Source organism: Myotis brandtii, unplaced genomic scaffold (genome assembly GCF_000412655.1).
Source record: "Myotis brandtii unplaced genomic scaffold, ASM41265v1 scaffold304, whole genome shotgun sequence".
Taxonomy (NCBI): domain Eukaryota; kingdom Metazoa; phylum Chordata; class Mammalia; order Chiroptera; family Vespertilionidae; genus Myotis; species Myotis brandtii.
In genome coordinates this window covers 1,646,424-1,661,560 of record NW_005361607.1, presented here as the reverse complement: position 1 = coordinate 1,661,560, position 15,137 = coordinate 1,646,424, and the positions used below count along the sequence as shown (strand labels likewise).

General features: G+C 43.8%; 1 protein-coding gene across 3 annotated transcripts in view; it reads right to left on the bottom strand.

The window, feature by feature from the left end:
- Positions 1-10,609: 10,609 nt before the first annotated feature.
- Positions 10,610-15,137, bottom strand: part of OMA1 (OMA1 zinc metallopeptidase) — a 48,835-nt gene continuing 44,307 nt past the window's right edge. For 2 of the 3 annotated variants that reach the window (XM_005869845.2, XM_005869846.2), the window contains exon 9: positions 14,004-14,436. In XM_005869845.2, coding sequence (XP_005869907.1) covers positions 14,251-14,436 — 186 coding nt within the window. In that variant the 3' untranslated portion in view covers positions 14,004-14,250. Of the gene's footprint in view, positions 10,789-14,003; positions 14,437-15,137 lie in introns of those variants that run through there. The other variant, XR_001362781.1, reaches the window with a different exon arrangement.

Here is a 15,137-nt window from a genome sequence, read left to right as displayed (position 1 = left end):
TCAATCTGAGGAAGTGCCCTAACTAAATTCTCTTCCATATGCAAAGTGTTTCCAGCCTGAATACCCTCGATCGCAAGGCATCTCAATCAGTAGCAACATTTTGGAGGGAACCCCTAAGCTATCCTCAAAACTTCAAAAAGTTTCATAAAAATGCATTACACAGGCTATTTCTTACAATGTTCATATTGAATAAGATCTTTCGAGGGTAAAGTCAATGATGTAAGAAAATCATATATGTGGTCATTGGTGGTCAGAACATAAGTAGGCACTGTTTATCGTTTTTACCCAAAAGACAAATACCCTCTGTCAATTCCCTTTAACTTTACAAGCACCTGATGAAGCCAGACAGCCAGACACTAAGTATGTGACCTCAGCTGTTAAAAGACCTATTGTGCTTCAGTTTCCTTATCTGTAAATCAGGGATGAAGACAGACTATCCTAAGGATTTTTTTAAATCGAAACATAAAAAGTACTTAGAACAGTGCCTGCCATGTAGTAGGAAGTCAGTGAGAGCTATTGTTGTTGCTTTAGCCTTGTTCCCTCATCTGTAAAATGGGCTAATTCATGTACTACCTTCCCCCAAAGACTTATTGTGAGACTAAAATAAAATGGCACGAAAGTGTCTTATAAGCTACAGCATGCTCTGAAGATGAGAGAGTATGCTGTCACTTTTACTCTTATGACTCACACATCAAATGAGTCTAGAACAGCATCTTCCAGCAGGGAAATGAAAAGCTTTGTTCTTTTGAAGTCAGAGTATGGCCCTTGTACAGATCAATGTTGCTGAAGCGAAAAGAGAGAGTTAATTACCTTGAGCCTCAGCTCCTTCCCTGCTGAGAGCAGAGCTCCTGGTGAGAGGAATGGCTGAGTGTGAAGGGGACAGGCTGCTGTGGGACCTGGGAAAGCCCAGACCACAAGCTCCAGCTCTGTTCCTGGGGTCAGACAAACTGACAAAGGCAGGGCTGGCTCCGAGGAGAAGGTGTGAACCTGTGTCATTGCAAAGGCCGTGAGCTGTGATGGACTCCTCCCTGGGGAGGAGGAGGCCAAGGCTGCCTTCCATGCCTTTGAATGTATGTGTGTGTCCCCATGTAAGGGCATGGGGTATTTTGTTTGTATACACTGATATCCCCATACCAAGAGGTATATAGACTCCATCTCAAATGCATAAAGTCACATGCACATTTGAGAATCTGTGCCCATGTACCTGTCATGTGTGGGTTTGCATGTGGATCCTGTGTCTGCCCCTGTGAGCACAAATGCACATCTGTGTCCTTGCCCCTGGCCCCGTGGACATGGAGCTGTGTGGCTGCCAGGTAAGCCCACCTGTGTAATTCCACAGGCATATAAGAATCTGTACATGCATGCACTTAAGAGTCTGTACATGCATCTCAGTGGTGACCCAGAATCTGAGACAGGGCAGACTGTGGGGCTGCCCACAGGACATCTGTGGAGTTGGGTTTGGGAGATTCTGGGGGAGTGCCTCAAAGCTAGGAAGAGACAGGAAGGTTTAGTTGGGTGAAGCCGGGTTCACAGCCAGAGGGAGCAAGGAAGAACGAACGCTGAATGAGAAGAGACAGAGCCTGGGCTGTGGGGAGGAGAGAACAGAGAAGAACACAGTGTAGAAAGGAGCAAGCAGAGCATCTGGATAACAAATCCACAGGCAGCTGGGCAGGCGCAGGCAGGAGGGCTTTTTATTAACCAGAGATGCCTCCCTCAAGGTGTCACACCAGCTGCAGGTTGTGTGCACAGAAGGTATTGGTTTGAGAGCTGTTGCGCATGCACGGGCTCTGTATTTGCACAAGGCTTTTCTGGGTTTGACATCTGATCATCTCATTCATTTCGGCTTTTACTCAGAAAGCATTTAACCAGCACCTACTGTATACAAGAGGTGCTTGGGAGGGACTAGAATGGAGTTCTATTCCCTGGGCTTGAGGTTCTTATATTCTAAGTGGAGGAATGAAACATGTAGAGAAAAATTACAAACAATACGAAGAAGGTAGGCAAGAGTTCTACTTTCTAGACTTGTGTTCAAGTCTGAACTCTGCCTTTCACTAGCTGTGTGGTTTTGGGCAAGTTATTTAACCTCTCTGAGTTTCATCTCCCTCATCTATGAGAAAATAATACCAATATCATTAGATTGTTGTGAGAATTAAAGGAAGCAACATATATTAAATCACCTAATAGAATGTGAAGTATGAAGCAAATGTGGATGATGTGGGCTTGGTCAGGCAGGCTCCTTGGAGGAGGAGGGGACTGACCATGGTGATGGGCAAGGCTCAAGAATGTGGGTGACCCTGACCTCCACGTGGGGCCTCTCTGGTCCTTATACCTTAGCAGGATCCAAACACCCAGCTCCCTTGAATCCTTAAATGTCAGGGCAGTTGGTGACCCCCAACCATAAAATTATTTTCGTTGCTACTTCATCACTGTCATGTTGCTACTGTTATGAATCGTAATGTAAATATCTGATATGCAGGATGGTCTTAGGCGACCCCTGTGAAAGGGTCGTTCGACCGCCAAAGGGGTCGCGACCCACAGGTTGAGAACCACTGACTTAGAGGACCGAACCCAACCTCTCATGTTTCAAAGACAGAAACAGACTTTCCAGAAGTTTCTGGAAGGATGAGCTAACACAGTGTGAAGCACTCTACCGAACTTTTGCACACATTCTAAGCCCTGCTGATTGGCAGAGCTATTAGCTGACCAGCACCTTTTTCAAACAAGAAGAAAGGTGGGGGCTGCTAAAGGGTGACCAGCTTGGTGAGCTGTCGGCAGCTTTCTGTGAAAGCCATTGGCACTCAGAAGCGTCTGACCCTTTGACCCAGTGCCCCCAGGCACCCTCTGCAGACCCACCACCCGTGCAGAGGTCTTAGACAAAGGCAGGGGCTCTGATGCCTGCCCTATGTGCCTCCCTCTTCCCAGTCCCCAGCCTTCTCATCGCCTGACTATTAAAAACATAAACACATGTTGCTCTGCTACTGCCATAGCCACTGCGAGTTCAGGAACAAGGAGTTGAGAGTCTTCTTCCTTAGAGCTCCTGGCCCAGTGAGGGTCGGGGAGAGAGAGTGGAAACAAGCAGGAAGATGAGAAGTTGCTCCTCAGTGCAGGAAAAGGCACAACAGGCTAGGGCCCAACTACTCACACGTGACAGCACAGAGCCAAGATTTTTCTCAACAAAGCCAGCTCCACATCGTTTGAACATCCTTTCAAACCTGGCCACTTGTTGGGCATGATTTAATATGTATTCATGTTTTATCGTGAAATACTTCAGGCATTTAAAAAACCACAGGTTCAATGAACAACCTTGTACCAACCACCCAGCTTAAATAGAAAGCTGATTGCGTTCTCCCTTCTCTCAGTGGTAACCTCACTCCTGAATTTGGTGCTTATCACTCCATGGTGCGTTTTTATATTTTTATTACATGTGTACATATCTATAAATGATGTTCTGTTTTACATGTTTTCAAATTTTATAGTAGTGTTACATCCTATATGGATCACTCCACAACTTTTTTTGGTTTTGTTCAACATTCTATTTTTTTTGAGATATATCCATGTTAATGCCTAGATCTCTAATCCACTCATTTTCGCAGCTCTATAGTTATCATTCCGTTGCACGACAACATCACAGTAGTGATATGTTTTCCTGCGGGTAGACACTTGGGTTGGAGAAGCAGAATCACTATGTCTGTCTATTAGAGTCCTCCAAGAAGTACATACCAAGATGGGATGAGATATGCAAGAGATTCCTGTAAATGAGGAGGGAGGCGGGGCGGGAGTAGTCAGGGAGAGCCTTCACTCTATAATGCAGGTCTGACATACAGGAAAGAAGAATGAAGGCAGGAGGACTACGTTAAAAGAGCTTCTGACTATAGTGCAGTTCTAAGAGAGTCTCAGCTAGGCCAAGCAAAAGCTGTCCATTAGCGGTGCCCATGAGAGACAGAAATGGCCCAGCCCAGCTCTGATACCCCTCTGTGCTCACTCACTGGCTGGGAGCAGTGACACAATGGAGCTGAAAGTGAGACAGCCGGAGCATTTGTCAACCATGCTCCCCACAGTGGGTTCTCTTTGGAGAGGAGGGGGTCTGAATGGGTCCATGCCTTCCATGGCTGCCATACCGTCCATGGGCAGAGAGTAAGCAGATTCTTACTCTGCCTAGGAGACTCTCATTCATTCATTCATCCCCCACCTTAAGAAAAAAAAAGTGAGATGTTTGAGAAGGTCATCATAAAAGTGTCACAAAGCTAGGTCTGGAAGGACTGTTTCAGGCATTGCTGCAGTCTCAGTGAGCCACTTCCATTTGCTTCTGGGTGACCACCCTGAGCTCTGTGGCCCTTGATCTACAGTCAAGTCCCCAAGGGGATCCTTGGTAGGGTTTTTGGAGTCATGCAGACGTGCATTTCATTCTCATCTCTACCACTTGGTCATTTGTACAAGTCATTTTGCTGCTGGAGGGCTCACTTTTCTCATCTGTGAATGAAGATAACCAGACCTATCTCAAGGAGTTGTTACAGGGATTACAAGCAGTGATGTTAAGTATAGTGTCCGACACACATAGTCGTTGCTTGAAAAAACATTAGTTCCTTTCCCTGTCTCTCTAGGCCATCGTTAGGGGTATAGAAGCCATTCTTAGGTAAAATCATTTTTCTCAAACTGAGAAATGTTTACAAACTTAGAGCCTAGTTCTGCAAACCCCAGCTATCTACAGCAATCGGGGTGAATCGAAATGATCTCCACTGAACCTTCTTGTTCACACCCATCACTCTTTCTAAAGCAGCATTTGTGATTAATCTCACTCTAGGGCTAAATCGGTCCCAAGCGCTTCCAAGGCACTTGATAAAGAAGCTCTCTGATTTATAGCAAACACCATTATTGAGCGGTGGCAGGGAGAGGCCACGGGGGGATTTGTCTTGCTGGAAACTGTCCACTGGAGCCATTTCTTCTATTTTCCTAGATAAGGGCTCAATTTATTTCAAAGTAGATGAATGGGCCCCATTTTTGGTTCCCTTGGTGGGATACGAAGAAGAGAGCAGTTGGACAATTTTTTAAATAAAGAGTAATACTTAATATTTTAAATTAAGGAAGCTCTTTACAGACATCAGGATTCGGCAGAAGACTAGGCATATAGCAGGTTCTCAATAAATGTTTGTGGAAGTATATAATCATCTCGTTTAATCCTCACAGTGAAGTACAGCAAGTCCATTCTTCCCATTTGAGAAAGGCAGAAAGTGAGGTTCACAGGTAAAAAACAGCAGAGCCAGAACTCTAATGTAGACCCAGACCTGACCTTCACCAGTCACTAAACCATCACCCTCCGTAGTCCAGGAGCTGAGCCACCATACCTAGTGCTTGAGGCACCTAAGATGCTATCTCAGAGTGAAAGCCTGGGCAGCCAAGGCTGTACATTCTTTTTCATCGAGTCTTTGGATCCATTTGGTTCTAGTCCAGAACATTTAAGGAACATCTGCCTCTCCTTGCGGCCCCTCTTTCACACTTCTACCTATTCTGAGCCTGGCTCTCCTCTCTAACAAACCTTATGGATGGTCATTTTGTCTTTGCTTGAACATTTCCCGTGACTTGAACATTGCCAGTAACCGAGAGCTCCATACCCAGTGGAGCTGTCCATGGTTGAGAGCTCTTCTTACCTGATTGGGCCAGCATATTGCCCAATAATGCAATTCCCTGGATCTCAGACTTAGTTAGTCCCAGGCAGAATAACAGCCATGAAATGCTTAGGCTCAGGAGACCTAGTTTGAGTCATGCCCTTTCCACTTACTTTGTGACACTGGAAAAGTTATTTAATTCATTAGTAAAATGGAACCAATAACATTTTAACTGAGCTCGACCAGGGGAGCGCTGTCTGTCTGTCTATGTGTCAAAGGGGCAGGAGGTGAGGAGGGCTCTCCAACTTGCTGGGACATTTGAAATACTACTTTAAAGAGAGAGAACTTACCAGCAGAGGACAGAGCACCAGGGCAGGTAATGCCTGATTCTTAATGTTATTTTGAGTAGAAAACAGGAGACTGTTGAAAAACCCATCTTATATTTATCTGTTGCATTCTCTGCCTTACAAAGTAATCTCCTAAATAATTTGAGGCTGGGTGAGAAGTGTATATCCTCTCAGATTTTGGCCCCAATTTGCTTTTCTAAATCAAATCATCTTTGGAAGTTAAGTGGACTATAAGCCACAAGGTTGAGAGGGAAAGAAAAATAGCCAGTAGTGATCAGTTACCATGTGCCAGGCCCCTACCTGCATAAGACCACTGCCTCCTCACAGGTGCTCTGGGGGCGGCTGACATTACGGAATATTTGGTAGGGGTGAAATTCGTCCTGGAAAGTGAAGTAATTTAACTAAGGTCTATCTGATTTGAAAGATATTTCCCCATATCACATTTTCACCCATTATAAACCAACCAGCCAGCCAAAAAGCCAACCTACCAACCCCTAACACCTCCAGATGGCATTAATCTGGGGTCTACAAGCTTGGAAGGGTGAAGTAGTCCAAACCATGAGGTCTGTCTTTGGGCTCCAACCTCTTCATTTCTACATGAAGTGGGACAGTCATAGCCACTCACAGAACTGTTGCAGGCATCACACCAACTCATGCATGTTAAGTGCCTTCAGGGCCTGGTTTGTAGGAGGTCTCAGGAGCGAACCATGGCCCTTATTATTGCTCTGGTCACTGATCATGTTGTTAGTGGCTGCATCTCCAGGGCAATCAGACCTGAATGACCCTGCAGAGCATGTCTGAGCACTGAGGAGGCTTCTCCAAGACTGGCTTATCTTCCCACTCTGCTGCCTTCACATGTCAGCTCCCAACAGATTGCTGTGTGTGGACGAGGCCATGAAGTCTGGCTGTTAAATAAGCTCCTTCTCCTGGATGAGCGGTTACGTGTGTGTAAACACCACTTCATGCCTGGACTATGATTTACAAGTCAAAACTCCGCTGCATGGGTGGCTATGAGGCCACTGCAATCCAGAGCCTATGAATCACAGATAATAGGTTCAAAGCGTGAGGCTGCTCTAGGCCCGAAAGGGAAATGATTAGCTATTGTACTCGGGCATGTTTATTGCTATTTGAGCATCAGGGGATCACTTTGCATGTCACCATCATTAGAAGAGGTGGTACTATGAAGGGACAATAAGCAACTCATGCCCAATACCATAGTTTACAAGCCCATTTATACCCGAGCTGACTTATTACTTCCTCAAAACAACCTGGAGAGCTAAGGATTATTAGCACTATTTGCTGTATAACCATGAGCCAGTTATTTCACCTCTCTGAACTTCAGTTTCTTCACCTATTAAGTTGGGTTGTTCTTGGTATTCAATAATAATAATAATAAAGTTTGATAGCTAACTTCACAGTTTGGATTCCCCCAAAAGCAGGCCCTTAGGCACTAGGTAAGGAAGGCAGACACTGGGTGGTTTATCTGGCAGTGATCTCAGGCAGCACGCATGAGGAAGTGGACAGAGAGAAAACAACCAATGTAGTATGCACTAATGAGTGCTTTAAAACTGTGAGCAACTGAGGGGTCCCACTGGGGAACCTCGGACAAACTGTGGAACACACCCTAGAATCACCTCAGGAGGATGAGACATTTATCTGCTGATTCTGATCCCCCACTGGTTGGGGGGCAGGGGGCAGTTAAGCCCCCACACATCTGGGGATGTCCCTTCTTGTGGCTGTGTGACATCCTGTGGTGCCCGAGACATCCCTCGGGAGAGAAGAAATAAGTGAATACTAGTAGGGTTAGTGAGTCATTGGAGAGTGCAGACTGGTGGGATTTTTCTTTACCCTGCCATGGAGTGGTTGTGGGTAGAGCTGAGGCTTACAGAACCCTGAGTTGGGGGGTGGGGGGAAGGTGTAGAATATCCCTGGGTGCGTGGGTAAGACTTTACCTTTGCTATATTATTAATAAAGTTCACTACAAAACCAACTCAAGCATTCAAATAACTCCTATGGCTTGTTTGTTTGTATTCATTCATGTATACACGTTCAGTCACTCATTGGACTTGAATTCATTGAGCACTTACTATGTGCCAATTTGTGTCCCTGATGGCTTCTGGGCCTTTGTCATGAACACTTTCAGTTCATTGGTTGGCTCCTTGTAAGAGATTAATGTTGAGAAACGGTGTTTGAAGATGTGATCCGGAGAGTTGCAGGGGTTACGGAGCAGGAGAAAAGCCTTGGGCACTGGAACAAAGGACCCCAAATAAATGTTTCCCAAGTTGCCCTGACAATTGCTCTCAGGCTGTGTGTGTGAACGTGCTGAAGTTGGTAAAAGCTTTTTGAGTCTCCCTAGTTGAGTTCCTGGACTGTCTGTATGACCTTAGCCAAGTTACATGGCTCTGTGAGCCTCCATTTCCTTATCCTCAAACTGGGGGGAAACCCATACCTTGAGGAGCTGCTGTGAGGATTAAAAGGGAAGAAAGGTTGTGGTATCTTATCCTTAGCTCCGATTCTCCAAGTCCATCTAGAGAATGGGCTGGCCATTCCAGGAAAAAGTTGACTTTATTTCTCTTGATTTGAGCATCAGAATCAGGAACACTCTCTAGTGTTCTCTACAAGCATTAGGGGATTAATAGAATAACTAGGTTAAAGGTACATACACTCATAAACCAGATTAAAATAAAACGTGCTACAAAGAAGTTTCCCCTTTTCTCCCACTTGAGTAAGAACAGTTCATCATCAATTCTGGGTTGCATCAGATCAGGCAAATGGCCTTGCATTTGGAAATGATCTCTCCTAACACTCTCACAGGCCAGACTAAGCAATGCTGGAATATAGAAACATCATGGGTGCACCACTGCAGATGTTGTAGAAAGCATATACACATTACTTAAAACGCATAAGGATGCTGGGAAGTAAGTAGGGCAAATGTTACTGTCCCATGTCCCCAGAGAAAAGAGTAAGACTAATCCCGCTGCCCTTGATTCTCTGAAGGCTACTATAACATCCGAGGGGAAGAGCTGTGGAAAAAATTATATTCAACCTATTTTTTTTCTGTGCCAAGATAAGTTACTTTTAAAAATATATCCCTAAATATAGGATAACAGAACCCTTAAGTAGACCATCCATCATTCCTAACCTACAAAAATATGGTTACACTTTAATATATTGGTCAAAATTAATACATGTAAATTTTTTTTTCTTTTATATTCTGAAGAGAGAAAAAAGGCAAATCTGATTTTTGACCCATGCTGCATAGGACGAGGCCCAGGCCCCTCATGATCTATAAAAATGGTATTGGGAATCTGCCAGGTATGCTTCGCAGTTCAAAAAGCCTAACTAAAAATTTTGTATTTTCTCTCACATAATTAGGCTACCCAGACTAATTAAAATCACAAATTTTCCTTTTGGGCTGGAATTTTTGGGACTTCACATGATGATCAGAGCTCCTGATAGGTCTGTGATGATATCACAGAAATTCCGAGATCTGCAAGCAGGCGCCCACTGACATACACCCCCCATACCCAACTAGTTCAGCTCAAAACTGCCAGTACAACAAGAGATCATGGTTTTGAGAACCTGGTCACGAGTCTACTCCAAACCTTCAAGACAGAAAACATTACGGGGTAAAAGTCCATGCACAGAGAGCCAGGGAATGTAAAAAGAGTCCCTGGTGGTTAAAGGCGAGGAGCCACTGGTCTCGCTGTGAGGATTGTTGGTTTTCTGGTGGAAGTTGGGGGGCAAGGGGTAGAAGACCGATAGGGTTTTTTCTAGTAATGAAGTAAGAGATATTTCTCACCACATATTAAGGAACTCTCTAGAGCCTAAGAAAACACATTAACAGATGATAAACAGGAATTTTATCCTTCATGTATGTGAACATAAGTGAACGGAAATTTTTACCACCTGTCCTAGAGCATTAAAATGAGTGCTTTTAAATAAGGGGACAAAGGGTATTAGCCCTGCTGTTTACAAGTGAGGGTGAAGGGAAATGAACACTCTCCATTCCCACCTCCTTTATGAGATCTGCCCACTGCAGTGGCAGTAAATGAATGAAGAGCACAGACCTTGGAGTCAAAAGACGAGGGTCTGAATCTCAGTTCTGCCGTTACACGCTGAGCAGTGCTGGGCACACAGCTGCTTAATATCCTTGTGCTTCGTTTTCTAGCTGAAATACGGAGGCAATACTTCCCTCTCCAAAGAACGTGGTATTGCCGAAAGAGCACTGGATTACAATCAATGAATCGGTTCCTCCCAACCCCAGTTCTGCCATTTACCTGAAGTGCACACTTGGATGACTTGCCTAATTCCTCCAGCTTTAGTTTTCTCCCCTAGGAGTCAATAACACCACTTGTTCTTCAATCTCACAGGTTGATTTTGAGGAAAGGAGATAATTCAGGTGGTGGTGGGGAGGTGGATATCTTGTAAGTGGTAAAGCAAATAGGTTCATGCAAATGTATTATCATATCAATGTGAAACTTAGGCTACGTTTTTTTTGCTAAGATTAAATGTCATTTCAGAGCAAATCTTCAAGGAATTGTCATGTCTCTCAGCCTGTTGACAGAGGATAAGTGGTAAGGGGTTTCTAGTTGTTACTTAGTCGAGTCTGTGGCTGCATGTCTCCCACCATCCTCAGCAGCTGTTGGGTGGTGCTGGCTGTACCCATCCTCAGCATAATCCCATCCCCACCCTGCGGTGGCTCCTGGGGTGCTCCTCAGAGGGTGCAGGTGGTGTTGAAGGCTTTGTTTCAATAGTGCCCAGGTGAGTCACTCCTCCCACCTGGATGTGAAGGAATCACATACGTCAGGAGCTGCCCACAGCCATCTTGACATCATCTGAGAAGAGTGAAGCCAGAGCTGAGAACAACTGCAGAGAAAAGAGCCATTGTTCTGCCGATCTCATAGTCCTCCACTAAATTGTGTCCGAAGCTAGTGTCCTCCCCGGCTTTTCTGTTAGATGAGGCAATACATTTTCTTGATTGATTTTGAGTTGCTTTTTTTTTTTTTTTTTTTTTTTGCTGTTCTTGCAAGTAATATAATCTTAAGGAATAGACCATGTAACCGTGAGCAAGTCTCATCAACCCTCTAAACGTCAGTTTCCTGATCTATAATGAGGGGCAAAATAACCCCTGTCCTATACAGGGTTGCAGTGAGGCTCAATAGTGCTTGAAAAGTGCTTCGCATGGAGCTTGGTACAAAGAAAGCATTCAATAAATTGTGGCTATTTTTAGTTTGGTGTTCCAGACATTGTGCTAAATGCTTTAGTACATCATTCCCCTCAATCATCACGTATGACCAATCTTATGAGGTAGGATTTATTATCCCCATTTCACAAATGAAGAAATGAGGGTTAGGGTTTAAGTGATTTGCCCAGGGTCCTGTGGCTACCAAGAGGCAGAAATGTCACAGAGTATGAGTGTTTCTTTTTTAAACCTTTGAACAGATGATTGATGTTGACTATACAGTATCAGTAAAATATTAATTGGTGCCTGTAATGTGCCGAAAAGTGTTAGGTATTAGGGACATAGCCATAAATATACATGTTCTCAATGAGTTTAGTTTTAGAGGATACAGTCTTACAACTATCTGTATTATAAGAGATATTAGATTGAATGTGTGCCTTGGATTTACTGGCATCATGCTCTTAAACACTGAGCTAACAACATCTGCATCCTATGAGCACATGAAAAGCAATTAAGTTATGCAACTAAATGCAGAACATACAGATGTCATTTCCATATACAGCTTAAAATGCGTGCATACATACTACATCCAAATTGCTATTTACTTTCTCCTAAAATCCTGAGCTAAAATGTTACTTTTTTTTTTACATTTATTAATTCGTGTGTTTTTTTTTTAAACAAAACAAAACTTCTTCATATGCACTATTAAGGTATTTTCTCTCATTTTCTTTCTGACATGATGTCAACTTGCATATGTTTTCAAGGATTCCGAACAATACTATTAGATGTGATAATACGATGGAAGAAACCAGCCTAGGGTCCCCACTGCACTGTTGTCCTTGGGAAATCTACAGGGAAATCTAATGGTGTGTTTTACTGTTTACCTGTAGGTGACATTCTCCAGTTGTCTGTACATGTTACGGAGTGCCTGGGGAAGAACTCCAGTCTCTGGGACTGTAAAGAACAACTATACGGAGAACAGTTTATCTGAATCCCCTCCTTCCAAGTGTTGCCCTACATGATCAAGAAATTCCTTACAACCAACCTATATAGTAAGCCCTGAAAAACAAATAGGCTCTGAGCTTGTCTTCTTAACAACTAGGTAAATATTTTGCCTAAGAAAATGTAATAGCGTCAGGACACTCCCAAATGAGAAGTCACAGGCTTTCCACAGGCAGGAGAGAGGTTCCTCTCTCCTCCCCTGCCTCCCCCGGGTTTCATGGGCATTGCACAGAAGGGTCTGGGAGAAGGACATGGAGACTCACCTGCAGAAAGAGGTGTTTACCTGTATTGAAGCCCTACAGTGAGGAAGCTACCAAACAACTGAGAACAGTTTGTTTCTTGTCTTTTGCTAGATTAGTTTTTACAAATCTGCGAGTCACGGAAATGGACAGAGGACTATAGTCAGACAGGTCTAGCTTTGCTCTTTCTAGCTGAGAGACACTGGGTATATTATTTAACCTTGCCAAGCCTGTTTATTATAAAATGAGAATAACAAATTTACTTTATAAGGTTGTGGAATAAATGGGCTCAGTAGGTATTCAACAAAAGATCGTTTCTTTCCCTTTTATGAAATCTCTAAGAAACTACTTAATATAATGTGTTTCAAGCGAAATGTTTCTCTTAGGAATATAGCCTCAACATCACTAGACTTCACCAGTTTGGAAATATAAATAATACTATATAAATAAGAACACATTTAACAAACTTATTTTCACATTTATGTAATACTAGTGACCTGGTGCATGGATTCATGCACATTAAAAGGAAATTAATTAGAAGGTGGCTGAGATGGGCTGGACACACCCTGGAGCTTCCCCAACATCTGCGGAGTGAGTGGGGTCCCTCCAGCAGGTGGAGCCCCTTGGCCTGACCTGCAGGGATCAGGCCAAAACAGGGCTGAAACCGGCTCTCCGACATCCCCCGAGGGGTCCCTAAGTGCAAGAAGGCATTCTACAAAGTTGCTGTCGTACAAGGTGTGGAACGCAAACGCTAGTGTGCAGTAAACCAGATTCGGGGCTACAGTGCCCCAGCAACAACATAACCCACGGCCTAAGGTGGAATCGAACGGCCCCACAAGGAACCAGGCTCCCTCCTCTCTGGTTTCAGGGTGCGCCATCAGAGAACCGCCACTGCCAAGTCACTGCAGCTCAGCAGCTCCTGCATTGAACGTCTGCCCCCTGGTGGTCAGTGCGCATCATGTGACCGGTCGGATGGTAGGAGGGACACTTAGCATATTAGCCTTTTATATGTATAGATAGTAATTTCTGAGTGTCACTAGGAATGTGACTTGTGCTATTCCCTCAACATTGAACTGGGAGCTGGCTGCTCAAGGAGTTCAACCTAGGGGCACAAACGTCTCCTGCCTCTCCTGGTACAACCCTCCACCGGGGGCTGCTTCCCTTGAGAACCTGAGACTCCCAAACTGTTGCATCATCAAGGAGCCAAAATGACATGACTTTCCCTTCAGACGTCAGGGCACCAGAAGCACACGTGTCTCCCAGGAAAGGACCCTCTCTCCCCTTGTGTTCCTCACTCTATCACTCAGACCACAAATAAAATCACTTGTGTTTTCCTATGAACACAGCTTCTTCAGCTTCTGCCTGTAGTCATTTTCCCGTGCTGTCCATAGTAAGGACCAGGGAATTCTCTCTCCCCAAGCCCCTATTCCATATACTCTACCCCAATGCAAACCAATCTCTCTAAACAAGTGCTTGATTGTCCAGCTCCCAGTCTATCCTAACCATCCAGACTCTGAAAACCAGTTTAGGCTCAGCCGGAGCCCTCTCTACATAACAATTACTCTGCTTTCTGGTTTCTCTCCACTAGAAGTCTGCCTTCTAAATCAAAAGCAAGTGTGAAACAGAATAAAATGTGTAATATAAATTTATTCTGCGACATATTTTAAAATAAATTAGAATACATCAATATTTCATGAAAAATATCTAGAAGAATTTAGGTAATACCTGTAATATACATGATTTGACTGTGAATATCATTTTTTTCATTTCAAACATTTTTCTAAAAGTAACGTAAAGTGATAAGGATTGCTATATTCTTCATATATCCGTTGTCTCACATATTTCAATTCAACTGCTAGTTCTTTCTCAATTATTTATGCTCCTGATGTTTGCTTCTGTTTTCCAATGGGAAGAGGATCCACTTTCTGTTTCTCAGCAGTGGTATTTAGGTCCTTTTTCTCTGATTCTTTAAGAAAATCCTTCATGGCGAGTTTGAACACTAATCGAGGGTCTGGTTCAGAAAGTGGTGGGCAATTGCAGGTCTCTCTAATTTTGAGAGCCTATAGAGAAAGAATACAACAGAATACAAAAAGAACACAAAGCAAATATATACATAAATTTATTAACATTATCCCAATAATTCTTAAAATACTCTATGCAAAATAATAAAATATAAGAATACACTCTGTATTTTTAATAAAAGATAGCTTAATGACAACACATAAAAGAGAACCACAGACAAATTCACAGTAAATAGTTACATTTTCACAAGTTGTTCACTTAATAATAGTATATTTGGAAAAAAACAACAGCATCTGCAGTGACCGCCCAGTGTCCCACTGGGAATAAACAAGATCTCTTTGGTTTCAGTCAAACCAATCCTGACGAGCATTCAGATTAGAAAAGATATGAAGACTCTGAGAGATTGTTTTCAAGAAAGAGAAAAAAAAACACAACAGAAAACAAATGTCTGAGCATACTGAAGGGAGGGATACGTAACTGGGGCCTCTGCCGTGAACCTGAGGCTAACAGCCTAGGGAAGGGAGTCACCTAAGCAAAGCAAATCATGACTATTTTAACTCCAGAAAAACAGAATGCCACGAGGAAAGGAAAGGAATCACAGTACACACATGGCTCAGTGGTGACTAGGGTGCATAGTATTAGACAGAACATGAGAGCACCACGTGCCACACCAGAAGGGGAGCAGGACACCTGTGCATGCTGCACAGGGTGTGACAGTGACGGGGGGGGGGGGGGGGGT